This window comes from Chroicocephalus ridibundus, chromosome 3 (genome assembly GCF_963924245.1).
Source record: "Chroicocephalus ridibundus chromosome 3, bChrRid1.1, whole genome shotgun sequence".
In the NCBI taxonomy this organism is placed as follows: domain Eukaryota; kingdom Metazoa; phylum Chordata; class Aves; order Charadriiformes; family Laridae; genus Chroicocephalus; species Chroicocephalus ridibundus.
This window is the reverse complement of record NC_086286.1, coordinates 88778753-88797037: the sequence shown is the minus strand read 5'-3', so window position 1 is coordinate 88797037 and position 18285 is coordinate 88778753. Positions and strand designations below refer to the sequence as shown.

At 40.1% G+C, this 18285-nt stretch overlaps 1 protein-coding gene and 1 long non-coding RNA gene across 5 annotated transcripts in view; one reads left to right on the top strand and one right to left on the bottom strand.

Annotated features, from left to right (window-relative positions):
• RNGTT (RNA guanylyltransferase and 5'-phosphatase) overlaps positions 1 to 10330 on the bottom strand; it is a 189688-nt gene extending 179358 nt beyond the window's left edge. The window contains exons 1-3 of one of the 3 annotated variants that reach the window (XM_063330003.1): positions 10110 to 10330; positions 7113 to 7209; positions 2890 to 2999 (exon numbers count right to left, since the gene is read on the bottom strand). In XM_063330003.1, the coding sequence (XP_063186073.1) occupies positions 2890 to 2976 (87 nt within the window). In that variant the 5' untranslated portion in view covers positions 2977 to 2999; positions 7113 to 7209; positions 10110 to 10330. The remainder of the gene's footprint in view (positions 1 to 2889; positions 3000 to 7112; positions 7210 to 10109) is intronic. The other 2 variants (XM_063330002.1, XM_063330004.1) reach the window with 2 other exon arrangements.
• Positions 10331 to 10636: 306 nt separating this feature from the next.
• Positions 10637 to 17847, top strand: LOC134513391 (uncharacterized). 2 transcript variants are annotated; one of them, XR_010070405.1, is made up of 4 exons: positions 10637 to 10707; positions 14625 to 14684; positions 15402 to 15438; positions 16771 to 17847. It is a non-coding gene; the product is annotated as an uncharacterized LOC134513391 (long non-coding RNA). The 2 variants fall into 2 exon arrangements; XR_010070406.1 differs by having other exon boundaries at positions 16768 to 17847.
• The last annotated feature ends 438 nt before the right edge of the window (positions 17848 to 18285 follow it).

The following is an 18285-nucleotide window of genomic DNA, read 5'->3' as shown; positions in this document are numbered from 1 at the left end:
GTTATTTTTCTTGCTTCTAATCGTAAAAGATAACTGGATAGAAGGAAAAAAAGCTCATTGATAGCTTGACATTCTCATCTTCTACCTATAATAACACCATGATCTTCATACCACCTCCATTCTGCTCATACTTATTTTGGGCAGACTCTCCAGGTCCTCCTACAGTTATAAAAGTCTTCCTCCTCCCTTTCTCACATTCCAGCTACCTCCAGCTGTTAATGCCTTATGCATGCGCTTTTCTGCTGCTGTGCAATTAAATGGGCTTAGCTAGGTTCCCCTTGTACGACCCCAGAAGTTTCTCATTAGACATTGGAACTTGAAAACATCCTCCCCAGGAGGGAAAGATCATACTACAATACATTGAATTGTCTCCAGACCTTGGATTTTTTTTCTTGCATTTCTTGAGGAAAATACTTTAAAGCAGCGATTTAATTTATCTGTGAAAACAATAACGTGGCTGAAAACTGATAATTAGTTTTCCTTATAGGAATATTGTATCTTGAGCATGCTAATTGCCCAGACATTCTTTTGAGTTAACTGATGTCCTAATTCTTTAAAACAGAAATAAAACTACCTTTTATAAAGCATAAACAGTACAAACCTACCTACTCAAGAAAGACATTAAAAAAATTTGTTTTCACTGTCACCAATTGCCCCTGAAAATTTTTTTATGACACCATTAGATATTATGTCAATATTGGCAATCAGAAGAAAAACAAGGTTGCTGTCCCTCATCAAGTCGGTTTCTAACATTCAGATTTTCAGTAACCAGCTCCATGAGAAAAAGAAATCACACAGGAAGCCTGTTAGAGTAAGTTCCTCCCAGACAGATGTTGTCTTAAATGCTGAACCAGTACCCTCAAAAATCTGTGGCAGCGGCAATATCTCACTATTACCAAAATCCAGATGTAAAGGTTTCTGCTGAAGTCTCTTATTTGGGAGATAGATTATATGGACATAAGTAATAACCAGATTTCAGATGCTATTCATTCTGCAAAGTATTAGCAGTAAAACAATGAGAACCATGCACTTTTGCCTTGAGCTACTTTCCCCTTGGGAAAATGCACTTTTCAAGGTCTCCTCAATTGCACATTTATCTCTTTGCCAGATTGTTGGTAATCTACAAATATAGCACTGCAGTAACCCACTGCAAATAAAAAAAACCCACTTGTTTTCAAATAGCAAACATTTGGCAACAATACCAGGGTTTAAGACAATATAATAGATTTGATGAGAACAGGGAGTTTGAAATTATATGTTCTGCTTGTTAACCACAGTTACCAAAATATAAGTGGGGATCCTCATGGTAGTAATTGTACTATCAGATTCTAATCATCTGATGTCACTCAAGACATTACATATTTGTAGTATTGCAGTACAACTGATGGATGTGCTCAGTGGAAAGGCTATGAAGGCTTACCATTATTTCCTTTTTGGTGACAACTCACTAACGAGCAAATAGTCAGAAATTCTGAGTAAGTCTCTGAAGTTCTCTATAACTTCAAAATACGTACAGAATTTTAAATTACTTTAAACCATGAATAAGATTAGTCTTGGAAAATTTCTAGGTATGTCCATTAAAGCCGGTCAGAGTGAAAAACAACATAATGCATAAAAGAGGAACTCAAGTAGAATTTAGATGCATAGATCCAAGAATTCAAACAAGAAAAATCCTACCAGTTCAAGCACCTGGGAACAGGCACATATGCTTCACTGATAGTACTTTCTTATCACATTAGCCCACAGGTACCTCTACCACTGCCACACTGAGTAGCTCACCATCTATTTCATATGCAAGCCTAAATAAGGTTCATAAAATGAAGATTCCCATATTTTAGTCACCTGGTTCTTCTGATGTTTAAGCTCTGATATAGTTTAAAAAGATCAGAATTATTATGAATTAGATCAACAGCAAAAAAAAGAAAAAGAAAACACAGAAAAAATGTAACTAGCGCAATTAGTTTTATAAAACACACAGTCAAAAAAAATTGTGCTAACCTCCTATATAACAGTTTAATAAACAGATTAAAAGAATCAGGTTGTAGGCCCTTCTTTGCCTGGGAGGTTCAAAATCCCATTTCCCACATCTCCAGATGTACTGGACTGGGCACAACATTTCACAGGCCTCTGCACTACATGAAAGGATGGAAAGGTCCTGTTTTCCACCTTAATTGTCAAAGCTGTGCTATGATGCAGAACAACATGCTGAAGTAGCCAGAAATGGGCTAAACAGAGAATGAAGAAATAAGCCAGAAGCAGAACTCTCTAACCCAATGATAAAGGCATTCACCCACCTTCCTGGGTCCCAATCCACGCTGCTAAATTTTTTTTCTATTTATGCATTTTTTTTCCACTAAGAAGTTACTGGATAAAATCCATAGATTATTTTATTCCATCCTTGGGTATGACTTGTTAGATATCATAAAGCATTCAAGGTACCAAAAGGATAAAATTATGCATTGAAAGTACAGAAGAGTTCTACGAAATTCTCCTTTCACTGTTAAATGCTTTCAACTCCTACAAGCAAAATTGCAACTTAACATATCCATACACAAGAGTCATTTGTAAAACCACAAACTCAGACCGTCTGAATTTTGACAATGGCATCTCTCCAAGATGCAACAGTAATAACAGAGAAGAGTGAGATTCTTGCTGCTAATACAGTGAACGAGCTGGAGCATTTTGCACAGTTCTTGCCAATAAGAAAGTACTTTTGGAAATTCAGGAGTTGCAGAGAAAACCTGAAAGTGTAAACAAAATAAAAAAAAATTCTGCACAGATGTCCCAAAGGAAGCCATCAACCACTTTTTTCTTAAATCTGAAAAGCAACATTTGAATAAACATTAATAATGAAAGTAATATTTCAATTAATAGAAAATTTAACTTTACCTTCAGACTCTTTAAGTAGTTGGATAACATACTCGGGTGAAAACGATTTTCTTCAGCAACCTGATCATCATATCTTGGTCCTAACATTGTCTTCAAAGGTAAAAACTTCCCTATGAAAGATAATCAAATTTTGCAGTATTTTATGTATACTCATGTATATGTACACTTACAACTTAGTGATTTCAAAGCAACATGCTGAGCAGACTTAGAGTTCACCTTCAACAAAAAATAGTTGCAGGAAAAGTATCAATGAGAGTTGAATTGGAATATTTTTTAGTTATGAGTTGGCAGAATTCACAAATAAGTACAGAAGATTAAAGGAAATATAGGTCAGCTCGTCTAAAACAAAGTAATTTAACATTTTCAGGTAGGTTTTAGTGTAATTTAAGCTGCAGAGCTACACTGCACAACAGAATAGAGAAAATTTAAATTTGGTACAGTTAAAAACATGAAAATAGCATTTTAAATGACAGTTTGTTACCCAAGCATGTAAATATCAGCTTTGATTACCTGTAAACATAAAACACAGTAAAGATCACTGAAAAAGAAATAATAAATGCATTTGGTCCAGAACAGCTATGCACTACAGATCTTTCTAACATGGTCCTTAAGGCTGGCTGGAAGAGATGTGCAGCAGCGTTCAACCTTCCCTCCGAAACACAACACCTACATGTGGTTCAGACACCAGGAAAGTTACAAAACTACAACTAAAACTTGACCAGAATTAGTACTTACTGGACTACATCCAGTAGTTATTTTTCATCCACCACAGAACATCTGAAATAATCTCAAGAGATTAATAATCTCTAGCTCTTTCTTTCTGAACCCCAGCAAGGTACAGGCATGCCTTTCCCTCCAATTGCAGCAGGAAGAGGTATTTGGGCAGCACATACTGACCCAACAGCTCTGCCTGCACTTCCAAACATGCAAGAACTTAGAGACCAGGTCACTGTCACCACAACAGCCTGGGAAGCAGCACACCTCCTCCCACACGCACCTGGGACCCTGCACTGCTGTTAGTTGTGGAAAATGAATTCAAATTGGTCGTAAGAAAGAGACCTGGCATATCCGCCCAGCCACGCTAAGGGTAATGATATAGGCAGGGAGTAAAACTGGGAGAACCTCAGCATTTCTAAATATTTATGAGAATATTTAAATGAATTGCATCCCAAGACTGATCAAATAAACCCTCCCTCAAGAAAACACCAAAAAGTATTGCCTCAGAACTTTCCTCCTCTCCCCCCCCCCCTTTTTTTTTTTTTTTAAATAAAACTGTTTTCATCATAGAGTGGTTTGGGTTGGAAGGGACCTTGAAGAACAACTAGTTCCAACCACCTGCCATGGGCAGGGACACCTCCCACTAGACCAGGCTGCTCAAAGCCCCATCCAGCCTGGCCTTGAACACTTCCAGGAAATGCAACCATAAAATTGTATGGCCCAAAAGAGCAGCAGAAATGTTTTTTTAAATGCAGGAAGAACTCCAAATTGGCGCACTAGATAGAAACCTTGCAAGGAAAAAAAGCACTGCTAGATCCTGATGTCATCAAATTATATTTCTAATATGCTTCTAATAGCAGTTAACCTACCTATTTTCCAAAGGGGAGGGGGGGAAAAAAAGGCAGTTCATTCTATATATGATTACTTTTTTTTTTTTTTAAACTCCAGTAATTTTTTAAAAACTTTTCCTATTTAGAAACACAAATACCAATACAGTATTTTGAAAAGGAAAAACATAACACCTATACGATTCCTTAAACTGATACATTTGTTCAGCTGTGTAATACAGAGTAACAGCCACCATCCACTAGTTTTTACGCACTATTTAAACATTCGGTTTCAGATCCTCAAGTGAATCAGCACACCCAGCACTAATCCTAAAAAATTGTTCTAAATTACTGACGAAAACACTGCTTTCTCATCAAGACAGAACATTTCCTCAAAATAAAAGAAACAAAATCCTCTTGTTTTCAGCAAAACAAAACCACATGGAATGAAAAGACACTAAAACGCCCATTGTATTCAGCTAGAAATCAAGTTTTGAAAAAGAAGCTCACTAACCTTTGTAAAAATAGAAAAACGCGTGCTGTTTCCACTAAATGAATGCTGTTAAGAGGTTTCTCTATACAATAAATTAAAGTTCATAGTGTTCTCTGTAGACTTAAATTCTATCAAAACATTTTTTATAGTCTCAAATAAGCATTTAACTTTTAGGAAAGAGATATTATAAACCAGAGAAGACAGATAGTTACAGAAATTGAGACGCTTCACGCAACTTGTTAGCTCAGGTTTGATATTAATCAGCAACATGAGAAACAGCCTCACTGTTACACTTGTCTGAAACCACTCCAACCTTTACAGATAAAAGGAAAGTTATTCAGTCTTGTAGTCAACATACACATTAAATAGTAATAAATTTATAGTCACTTTAACTTCAACTTATTTGACTGTTAGAAAAACTCGTAACTTCACTCTTTTCATTCCACCAGTTATACATCCTCCTCCCTGGTCATGGCTACGTCCCCTCCATTTCCTAATTTCTTGATCTATCTACTTTAATTTTCTCGCTTGTGTTCCCTGTCTCCTTCAACACTATCATTCAGCCTCTCACTCACTATCAACCATTCCACATTAACTTGTAATCTTCCTCTATACAGATGGATTACGCAAATCCTAATTTTGGATTATCTTAATGCGAACATCTATCATTGCCGTTAAGTTTTGCAAAACATCAAGCATGCTTAAAAGTGTTTTCATTAACTTTGCCGCTTGTCATTCCCATCCTAATATATCCACTCACCCATTACAGAACATGAATAATGTACAAAACTTTTTTTAGCCAAGGCATTCAATTAAGAGAAGGAGCTGCACTGACAAAAGAGTTGATGGACACATTGGAAAACTACCATCCTTTACAAGATGCTGGGAAAAAAGAATAGAGTTGGAAAACATTGCCTGGAGGTTAAGATTCTAAGATTTTTTTCCTGTAGCATCTAACTAGAGACCGTACAAGCACACTGAAGACTCTCCTTCAGTGTGATTCTACAGTGTGATCTAGAAGACGTTCTCCATCTTCTAGAACAGAGAACAAAAACGTTCATTCTCTTCTCAGTAGTGCACCTTGATTTAAGGACCGATTTTCACTCTGATTTCCTTCTGAGCAACCATAACACATTCCTGTTCATCACCAGGAAAAGACATGCAAAGTAGTCTTGTCAGCATCCCCTGCAGCATTTGAACATCTTTACATAGCTGCGGAAGTGATGAGGATTTTAACAGAGCCCATTAACTATCAATTCCAAAGATCAAACATGGATCTTTGGAAGTATTTAGGTGCCCAGCTTCTACAAATTCCAGTTTGGTGGTATTATTGAGAAACAGAGTTTATATGGCAGCAAACAAGCTACCTGACAAGGTTAGAAGAGAGCAGTGAATTAATGTAATTTTGTTCCAATTTAGGTAAATTTTGTAATCAGATTATGAAAACAATAGTTCTGGGGTTTTTGGTTGGATTGTTTTCCTTTGTTGTTGTTGTTGGGTTTAATAAGTTACGCTTCTCTGCAATATAATTTCACATTATTCCTATTCAGTAAGCACTATATTCCTAATTTACATTCTTGGGTTTTTTTCTAAATTGCAACTGCTACATATGTATTAAAGATCTTGAATACTATCTCATACTGTTTCTTTTATAACAGAAAAAACAAACTTCCCTACGTGGCAAATTTGCTATTTGATCTTTGTACAGAAGCTTGAAAATCTTCCTTGCCTGTGTACATATAATCCACAGAAAATCTGAGATTTAATTCTGAGAAAGATTTCTAACCTTTCTGAGTAATATGGACAAGTATAAATGAGGAAGTAGCTACAATTTCTGCTACAGTTCTGCCCTGTATCTTATGCTAAAGAAGTGATGTAGTAAAAACTGGTTGCAACTCAACTTAAACCTCCATGCACAAGTAGAGTAAATAACCAATTCTTTAAGTTGAACAAAGTAATATGACAGTAACAAGGTGATATTTTACATGGATATAAAAGCACCCCAAGTCATTAGTGTATCTAAATTAAATTATGATAATAATTGTAACTCAATTGAATTCTCAAATTAAATTCAAAATGTTACTGGAACCTTGATATTTGGTGATTGCCTACTTCCACAATTAAGTTCAAATTTGTCAAACAGTTTTGGAAAGTGGATATTAAAAACCATTTTCCAAATTAGTTACCTGTATAACAGACGATATTTCTTTAGGTTGAAAAATAGGTAAAAATTCTAAAAATAAGAGCCTCATGTGTCAGTGCACAGACATCAAGTGGATAAATCTGAGAGAAATCAAAGTGAACAATGTAAGACTTCAAATTTCCTACATATACTTGCTCTAATTTTGGCACATTTTTTATCTTTTCTTAAAACTTTAACTTTAGAGGATAACAGTGAAAAAGCTACCCTTAATTTAGCTTAATTTTCTTTGACATGAAGCTATCAACTCAGTAGATGACAGTAGCCACTCATCATTTACGACTATGGTACATTTAGGTCGAGCATTGATTAGGAAGGCTAGACTGTGTAAAGTGACCAAGGTTAAGAAAGGGAAACTTGAATAAGATGAAATTGTAAAATCCACAAATTGTAAAATCTTCTATTTACAGTGTTCTCTTTATAACCATAAGCAATATGGAAGTTTTTAATAGTATTTCACCATTCTGCACGCTGCATGTAAGTCTAGAACAGGATTAACAAACATGAATCAATAGAAGGCGATTGAAAGACACTGCCGAGACACTTCTCATGTCTTTTCTTCAATATCTTGCTACCACTCTCCATGGCAAAGCCAAAATGGACTGGGTTTTCAGTGGTTATAAAAAGTAGGCACCTGCAGAGATGGCAATGCCAAGGCACTAAGGCTGAAGCAGCCCGATCACTTTAGATCTAAGAGTTCAGAGCAAGCTCTTTTTATCAAGCATGTGATTGAGGTGCTACCCCAATGTAACAAATGTGTAAATGTTCCATTCCAAACTGCTATACCATAAAACCCGTAAGTGGCAGCAAAACACCAACGTTTAGAAAAGTGAACAGGAAAATAACGGGAGATAGATCAATTCACCTACTTCAGAATGAAGGGTCCTGTTAACCTGAATGAACCTAATCTCACAAACAGAACAGCTCCAGACCTCATTAGTACCTGTATTTGGTCACCAAGAAATTCTAGATGCCACAACCATAAGACAAGAGGGTCATGACCAAACAGTTGATGAATATTAGTACACAAAAGCCAGACAAACCTTGCTTAGCAACATTATTACTATTACACTATCAGATGGGAATAAAGTCATATACAGATGCTTAGGAATTTGATTGAAATGCTAATTAAAACTAGAATATAACGCATCTGGGAGACATTACCAATATCCATAAACTCTAAAAATTATGTCTCAATAAAACTGTTGGATGTCTTTGACTGTAAAGCAGCAAAAAAGGATAGAAGACTCATGGTTTACTATGACTTTCAGCAAGTTGTACGCACAAAAAACCTAAACATCAAGTGAACTAATATAAGAATACATTACAATAAAGCAGCCAAAAAATGAACCAAGCACTTTCCTTTTTTTTTTTGTGTGTGTGCAGTAGCTTCTTGTGTATGATCGCACTGAATGGAAAAGAATTACCTTGCACTTGCTGAATAAACAAACACACAAGCAGTGATGGCACAGCGCATGACATGCTGATGAACTGCATTCTTGCTTACTCTGTTACTATATTTGAAAAGCCATGGCTTAAAAGATGGACAAACAAGAAAAAACAACAACTTCTACAGATCAAAAACTTGCTGAGAAAAAAAACAAAGAAGAGTTATTGGTCTATCTTTGTCATGGTCAAAGGCTAACAACTTAGGCTATGAAATCTCTTTTAAGGAATTTGAGGGAAGCCAGTAACCCACAACATGAACAACTGAAATCCAATACTGACAAATGCCAAATAAAGCACATTGATGGAAAGATTAAGCCTACTGAGATGTCTTACTGGGTTCTAAACAAACCTGTAAACAGTCCTCGTTGTCTTCAGTTCCACAACCAACTGCCATCAAAAAAGCATAAGAAGATGATGCAGAAACATGGCATAGAAAACACGGGAACTGTAACTGTTAAGCAAATTGTGGCACAGTGACATCTAGAATAGTATGCCGAGTAGCAAATGCCGTGTTTTGAAAAAAAAAAACCTTTAAATTATCACAAATAGTAAGACAAAAGGAGTGAAAGCTAGAAAATATTGTAGAAAAAAAACACTGGGGGTTGGAATTGCTTACCTTATAAAGGAAAGCTTGGGAAAACTAAAAAGAGCAAAGATTGTTTATCTCCACAGCAGTGGAAACATTAATCTGAAATCAGTATGGTAGTTAACTCACAATCAAAAAATGTGTGTTTACATGACACTTAATTCACTGCCACCAGATGCCAGCAAGGCAAGATACTTAGCAACAATCGAGACAGACAGCACGTTATGGGTAAGAGCATCCAAGATGACAGCAATTGCTGACAAAACCTGAAACACACACACACACACACACACACACACACACACACACACACACACACACACACACAAAACTTGGGAGCGCAGCACTTCAACTCATCCTCCAGCTAAACAACTTAGGAACACACTGGTGACTGACAGGTCACTGTCAATCGGCCCAGTAAGTGATCAACACTGATAAACATCAGAGCCTTCGGGGAGGGGGGAAAAAAAAAAAAAAAGAAAGAAGGAAGGAAGAAGCTGCACGGGGGACTCGTCAGGGCTGAGGTGTGCTACGGTGCGGCAGCTTCTGCACGCCCGGCTGCCGCCTCTCTCATCAGAGGCGACGGACGGGAAAAGTTTTAGTCCTAAACTTCACCAGTGCGAAGCAAGAACCCAACATTAACGCTCCCGTGGGCAGAAGGCGGGGAGGCTCTACCCCGGCACAGCTCCGGGACAAACACCGGCCCGGGGAGCTCAGGGGCGACGGCCGCCCGGCGCCGGGACAAAGAGCCCCGGCCGGGTCGGTGAGCGAGGGGCCCGGCGGTGCCACGGAGGCCCCCGCGACGCTGAGAAGAAGCGGGGGGCTGAGGGGCCGGGACCGGCGGGCAGGGGAGCGCAGCGGAGGGTACCGTCCCCGCTACCGCCACACAGCCGCCGCGGGGCAGGGCAGGACCGGACCGGACCGGGCCGGGCCGGGCCGGGCTCTCACCTGCCACGGGCTGCCCCCTCCTGGGGCAGTGGAGCCAGCGCGGCGGGATCTTGTTGTAGGACATGGCGGGGGCCCGGGCGGCCCCCGCCCGCCCGCAGGGGGTGAAGGGAGGGAGGGGGCGCGGGGTGCGGGGCAGGCGCGGCCCCGGGGCGCTCAGCGGCCCCTCGCCCGCGGCGCCTTCATTCAGACCCAGCTCCGCCTCAGCCGCCGCTGCCCCACACTGCACCGCGGCCCACGCCGGCGCTTCCGCTTCCGGGTGAGGGCCGGGGGCGGGATGCCCGGTCCGGAGGCTGCCCTGGGAGCAGTGGGGTCGGGCTGGGCCCGGCCCGGCCCGGCCCTTCTCTTCCCTTCCCTTCCCTTCCGGAAGCGGGTGAGCGTAGCGGGAAAGGGCTCTGCGGCCAGCCGGCCGTTATGGGGGTAGCGAAGCAGTGCGCTGTGGCGGTGCCGGGCCGTGCGCTGCAGCTACAGGAGCCTGAGGCCTTGTCTGGGCTCTGTTCTCCCCGTCTCTGAAAAGTGCGTGTTGGGGCGGGGGAAGGATTCCCTGTGGAAGGCTTTTCACTCGAAGAGGGCAGCCTCGGCTCCTTGGCCTGGAAAGGAGGTAGCCTGGGAGGGGAGGTGGTCGCAGGCTGTGAGGGGCACCGAGTGAGGGCGGTGGGGGCCAGCGGTAGCCATGAAGGCAGAACAGAGAAGATGTTGCTAAGGAAGGAGGGGCCTTGGGTAGCCAAAGAAAACAAATGTGTTGTATCAGCCTCTAGGTAGCAAAAACACACAAGGAACCAAACTCGTGAAAACGGGCACTCCGTTGAAACTGCAAGGTTACTCGTTGTTACAAAGCATTGAAAATAAAAAGTATGTGTTCTGTGGGTGAACTTAGCTCATTATGATGTGGAAACCACGCTTCCAAGTTCTAAGCTATAGGCCTCCTAGGTGAGACCCCTACTCACTGAGCACACGTAGCAATTTACGAACGTGCTATACCTTTAATTTGAAGTGAGAATACAAGTACCTGATAGGAGCTTATTGTGAAATCATGATCTACCAATGATTAGTATGTCATTTAGTTGATTTTTGTAAAATATAAAAGCTTACAATGTATAAGCCAAGACATGCCAGCTTTGTGGATTTTCCACCTAGCACCCATCTCCGCATGGACGTGAAATAAACAAATATCTCAACTCTGTGCGTGGGTTGGCTCTTTGCACACTGGGTAAAGAACCCAGATTTGTGACAACAATAATAAACCAGCAGGAGCTCAGGTGGAAGTCATTGGAGTGATCACTTGTGCCACAGGAACCGGAGCTGCAAAGGCTCTTGTGCGTGTGAGGAGTTTACAAGGGGAGGGCTTCGGGGGAGACTGGGCAGGTACTTGAAAGAGGAACTAATTGCAGGCTACTAAAGTAGCAGACTACGTCACGCTCAGGAAACGTCCTGAGCTGAAAATAGCAGGAGGCTTGTACAGACATGCTTTGTCCTGCTTTTAGTTTTCCCTGAATGTTCCATTATAGCTGGGACTGGAGGTAGAAATAAGTAGAGGGATCCCTGTTCCAGCTAATAGTGCAAGTATTCTAATCTGCAAGCAATAGGTTTGCTCATGTAGCAGAGATGCCTCTTTACCAGACCTTCTCTTTCTTTTGTAAAAAGGCAGAAAGATTAGGCTTGTAGATAGGTCCATGTAACAGAAAACTGTGTTTCTATACAGAATCCCAGTGAAAATTCTCCATGGGCTTAAAGCAGTCTACTTATGTGTACTCAGTGGAAGAATTGTAGCCTGGCAGTGTTTTCCTATGTGAAAGGAATATTTAAGGTGGCGGTGTGGTTTAACTCCAGTAGGCAGCTAAGCCCCACGCAGCCACTTGCTCGCTCCCCCCTGCAGCGGGACAGGGGAGGGAATCAGAAGGGTAGAAGTGAGAAAACTTGGGGGTTGAGATAAAGATAAGAAAAAATAAGGAATTCATTCACTACTTCCCATCAGCAGGCAGGTGTTTAGCCATTTCCAGGAAAGCAGGGCTTCATCATTTACAATGGTTACTTGGGAAGAAAAACACCATAACTCCGAATGTCCCCCCCTTCCTTCCCCTCCCAGTTTTTACTGCTGAGCACAACATCATACGGTCTGGGATATCCCTTTGGTCAGCTGTGTCCCCTCCCAAATTCTTTTGCACCCCCAGCCTGCTTGCTGGCAGAGCAGTGTGAGAAGCAGAAAAGTTCTTGATGCTGTTCAAGCACGGTTCAGCATTAGCTAAAACATCCCTGTGTTATCAGCACTGTTTTGGTCACAAATGTAAAAGGCAGCACCCTGTGAGCTACTAAGAAGAAAATTAACTATCCCAGCCAAAACAAGCGCAGGTGGCTTCAGTGAAGCATTAGGAAACAACAGCAATAGATTATTTTCGTAGCTTATTTTCCAGTTAACTTGCATTTCAGTACTGTTCTGTCTGGACTTTCGTTTTTTTCACAAGCCAGGTGTGCTGCCTTTGCAAGTCAGTAGGTGCAACAGCTTGCAGAATTAACCACTGCTGTATGTACAGATAAAATAAGCCCTTAGGTTCTGTGAACACATGAAAACAATGGAAATAACTTGATCTGTGTAGAATTTAGGACAAACTTCGTTATACCGTGACTCTGTTTCCTGCTGCATTTAATCACTCTAGATTTCATTAGACATAGTTTCTTCCCTGTCATAGTTTCTGTCCTCTAGTAGTAATTGAGGTAGTCAGTGGTTTGCATATCTGAATCATTAGGTTCTCATACTACATTAGAAGTTTCTGATTTTTGTCCTCTAAAGCTTTTAACATCATTAGATATTAATCTTCTCATTCTAGCTAAAATTAAAAGCCTTGCTACAGTGAAAGACTCTTTATATTATTTTCCCTAACTGTTAAACAAGCTTCCATTAAAACACTACTTTGTGATGTTTGAAATAAGATGCTGATTTTTCCTTTACGGAACAAACGAGCAACAGTGAGACACCAGGTGGTGCCGAAGACGAGCCAGAAAAGAAAGTGAAACTTGAGTGCAAGGAGTGTTCCGAAAGAGCAAGAAGCAAAGAACAACTGCAAGATACTCAGTTTCTGATTTCAGTAAATTAGGAGCAATGTACAGTCACGTCAGCAGGATGGCAAAATTAAGAACTAGACCATTTGCAGAGGTGAAGAAGAATAGAAAAATATATCATGAACGAGCAATAATCTCTGTTCTCGTCATCTAGCTTTAAGATTCTGACATGCTTTTAAAACAACACCTACAGAGCAAAAATACCATGTAAAGATGTATAGTTAAACTGGGAGTTTATGTACATCTGTTTTTATTTAGCAATGCACAAGGCAAATAAAATATTTGAAATTTTAAATATAAGGTAGGGAGGTAAAAGGAAGCATACAGCCAAAATGAGCTTAGCCAGGCATCGTCCATAGTTTCCCCTTTTGGTGGTTCTGGGGCTGGCTGAGCGGAGCTGAGGAAGTCCTGGCAAATACATGAAATGTGAGTAGCCGTTCAGCCAAGCACCTTCACCACATTGTAGGGCTTTTCCTGAGTTGTGACACTTAGGTCTGTGTGCCACATACCATCTTGCTCCATGTCAGGTACCAAAAATCAAGACAGTTTGAAACCGTTTGTTGAATGAGAAAGGAGGAAGCAGGTTGTTCCTTTTTTTACCCCCTCTGCCCCCGCAACAAAACAGCGTCAGAGCTGCTATAGAGCAAGATGAGTGGTGTCCTGGTGACCACTTGATGGTGACATGGGAATAGTGGTTTTCATCTAGATTTTAAGAGTTAATATGCTATAAATATGACATTAAGAGGTGGAATATAGGACAGGGAAAATAGAAGCAGGGAATAATCCCTGTTGCTGTCATCATTGTTCAGTGTATTCCTTAGGGAATTTTATCTGAGGAAAACTGAATCACCCAAAAAGACCAGTATTCGCCAGCAAAGTAATAGAGTATTGACGTGTTTGAGAACGTGTTGCTGCATTGCCTCCTGCAGATACAACACAGAGTCCAAGGGACCCTGTTTACTCTTAACTTGCTCTAGCGCTGCCTTGGTGAGGTGTCCTGGTCTGGAGAACTTGGGTACTTACAGCTGACGTTACGTGTTCAGCGTGTGTAGTTTACACTGGACGTTGCCCTGTTAGACACCTTGAAACAATTTACGCAGGCATAGGATGATGTTTGTGACATCAAACAGTCTTAGTGAACAGACATACTTCCGTGCTTGACGTTGTCACGTTAGCAGTAAAGGTGACTTCTTCCTAATGTACCAGCCGAGGGCACCGAGTTCCTCGAGTCTTCATGTGACTTCCAAAAGCTGACATTGCTGTGTTTGAGCAAGGAACACAGCGGTGGCCGTAGTGGTTGTTTCAAGGATTGCTTCAAGAAAGCAACTGCAAGTGTTTTAATAGTCTGTGATACAACATTCGCTCTTTTCTGGCTATCGGTTCTCTTTGATCTAGAGGCATTTAGATGCCTGTATCCTTACTCAGGTTTCTACTCACCAATTTAAATCCTGTTCCTAGCAGAGCAGACACTACAACCAAGAATCCGTTTCCCAAGGATGTGCTTCATCCTTAGTGCCATAGGTATGTTGACTTCTTTGGTTTCAGCACAGCCACATTGTTTCAGGGAGTGGAGAGCTGCATTTTTATTCTCCCTTGACTTAAAACCAGAAAAAAAACCAAAACATACCACCCCCCCACCCACCCTCCACACACTTTAACTCTTTATCCTAATTACAAACTGAACATTTAACCAAATTGTTGCTGATGAATAACCTTACACTTCGAATGTCATATATTAATATTGTAAGTAATTGTAAGTATATTGTCATATAATATATTGTCATGTAATATATTGTCATGTAATATATTGTCATATATTAATATTGTAAGTAATATTGTAATATTGTAAGTAGCTAGATAATTTAAGTTACTTGTTCTATGCAAAGTGGATGAATTAGGTATTTTGCCTGAAGGAAGAACACATCATGTTGCCCTCTTCTATATTGATACAGGTCAACAACCCTGTTATTGTTCTGTTTCAGTATAACATTATTTTCCATGTGTTCATAAAGTAATAATGAATGTAATAAGAAAATAAAATCAACCCTCAGGATGTTCTATGAAAGAGATACTTCTGACTCTATCTAGTAAATACACTTTCGTAAAAAAAAAAATCAAACAGATTATTTGCTAAGCTGAGACTACAGCAGGATTTACTTAAGTGGAAGTAATTGTGAAAAAAGCTAACTGTATGCAAACATGATTTATACAGTATTATTTTTCCATTTCATGGTATAGGTGTTCACCTGGAAAGAAAACTCAATGCCATAAACTTGTAAGTTACTGCATATGGAACATAGCAAAATACATTTTTAGTTTTTATTTACTGATTCAATTAATTCATTCCTTGCTTATTGGTTTTAATGTTCATGGCAAACTGAGTTACAACAAAACGGATGGCTAGTACAACGTTCCTTTATGACTGATTTACTTTCAGCATGCATGAAGCTTTTGTGGGGAGGGGTGAATGGTGAATACTGTCTAAATTAGAATAAATATTTTAACTTCTTTGTTACTGTAGTTGTATTTTATGCCAATAGTACTTAGATTCTGGTACTATCAGAAGAAAAAAACAAACTAAAAAACACTACAACGAAAACATACTTTTAGGTTTAAGTGAAAGTTAATATTACGGATGCTTAAGTTCTCTAATACATATGTCAGCTTCTACGTTTAAAAATGCTGAGTATGCACTGACTCTTTTAAAAATCAAAAGAAAATGCTAGGAGTTCAACATTTTTTAATTCGTGCTTATTTGTTTCATGTCAACAAATAATTGAGAACCTAACTTCTGAGAGAAATTATTTTTCCAGGTTTTATTTTTCCAAGATTTAAAAAGAAATTTATTTTATTCCTTACATGTATACAATACCAAAAAGGGATGCTGAAACAAAGTTTTGAGTGCTGCAATATATTTTAGAAAAGAAAATGTCATTTACAGTGTTCTTCCTGTGGAGAGCTTTGAAAGGAACTCGGCAACAAAATTACCAGTCTTTAGTCTTCAAGACATTAGGGGGCACCACAACTTCACAGACTTAAAATGATATGTTAAAATACAGTTACTTTTCCTGTCCAAAATAAAGAGGAAACCGCATAAAATAGCAAAATCAACTCCTGGAGTCATTCCCTGGTGTGAGATTATAATACAGTACAGAATAAAATTTCCAATAGAAGACTACACAGACATTTAGTAGAGTGTAGACCACACTCTCCTTTCTGTAAGAGCAGTAAAACTAGCATCCAGAAGACTAATGGATGCAATATCAGCAGCTTGCTTTCGAGGCTTTATTTAAATCTTAAGTTTTCCTTCAGGGTTTCCTTCTGGGAATAACAACATTTTCAGCTCAAGCCTCTGGGGTGTTACAGTGTTCGTTCAACCTGTAGAGTAAATCACGCAGTGAGCTTGGGATGGAGCTGCTTTAAATCCAGGTCCCTGAGTTGGGTATCATGCTTGGGGTAATCACCATGAGCTATCAGACTACACCACCAAACGCGCCTGTGCTCTAACGGTGACGTGTAAATCTCATGCTACAGGGGACATTAACAGTCTTAGCTCTGACGTGCAGACGTGGCAGATGATTTACTTAGCAGGTGATTTACTTAGCAGGTCTGTCTGGGAAGGAATTGGAAAGATGTGTGTCTGCGCAGAGGGAAGGTGGTGTCTGTCTGTCCAGAGGGCTGCTGTTCGTGAAGAGGGACGACAGCTGCGACTTCAAGCGCTGACTGGGAGGCCTGAAAAACAAGATGCCTTGCTGTTGTTCCCCTGCAGCTGAAATGATGGTGTGCTTGATGGAGCAGAGATAAGCAGCTGGACAACAAGCTTATAAGCAAGATGCCTGTCATTCCCGGAGACTTACACTGGTCTCCTTAGAGTTCTTACGGTTTGATGTAGACACCCGAGGCCTTGCTCGCATCAGCTGTGAAGGATGCTTTTTCAAGGGAAATCTACGCTGTAAAAAATACCGAGATGTAACATTTAAGAATATATGGTCTAGTGCATAAAATGAAATCATATGGTAGTGGCGTGCTTTTAGCATGGATAATCAACCAACTAAAATTTCAAGATGGAATATGACTTGTGGCAGGGAAAAGTATGACATAATACACAAGAAACTTATCTAAATTACGTAAGCGGAAAGCGTGACTCACAGTCTCTGGAGCTGGGCTGGGGAGTGACTAAATTCCACAGAGTAAACCATCGTTCTATTGCTGCACTTTCTAGTTTCCCCGCTGCCTGAATACGGACACCTTAGTAAAAATCTGGCTCTGAGCGGAGGCTGTGGTTAAAGCTAGCGGAGTCACCGAGGTCCTGGTTAGTGCGGGAGGCAGAGCAGGGCCGTCAGTAGCTGCAGGAGGATTATCGCTCCTCTACAGCCCAAAATAGCCAAATGAGGGTCAGTGTTTCAGCTTACAGACCTGCATACGTGATGATCAAGTTTTGGGTTGCTATACTGGCAGAAATCTTTTTCTCATGTGATCAGTCACACAAAGAAAAGATTATTACCTGTAGGCACTCTCTCAGACCTTCTGCATCAGTTTGTGCCTATAGATATGTATACTATGCAATATGGGAATATAAAGCCTCTGAAGAATAATACAGGTATGAGCTATAATATGGTACCTGAGAAAATACATACAGACCTGTTTTTATTTATATGGTTTTATTATACAAAATATGCGTAACGTACTGTACAAATGTAAATGAAGACCAGAGTCTTGAGGTGTTTGCAGTCCTGAAAATACCCCAAGAAACTGGCCAAAGGCAAAGGAATATGGAATAAAGCAAAGCGATCAGCCTGGCAGCCACACAGGCTTTTTAAAAACCAAATCTGAATATATATTTATATTGTATACAAATTAAGTTATGGCAAAATATACATATGCAAATATGTATGTATAAAATCAGATGCTCAAGTGAGGTTAGTTTTGCTTTCTGTCAGTACGCATTGTGGAACAAGCTTTACGAGAAGACATGCTACTCTTTCCTAAAAAAGCCTCACTCAAAAGGAAGTAGAGAGCAAGAGGAATATCCTAGCATGTACATCTGCAGCATCACTCATCTAGGGAACCTGAAGAATAAGTTGGCAAATGTCATTTTAGACAATGACATTGCACAGGTTGT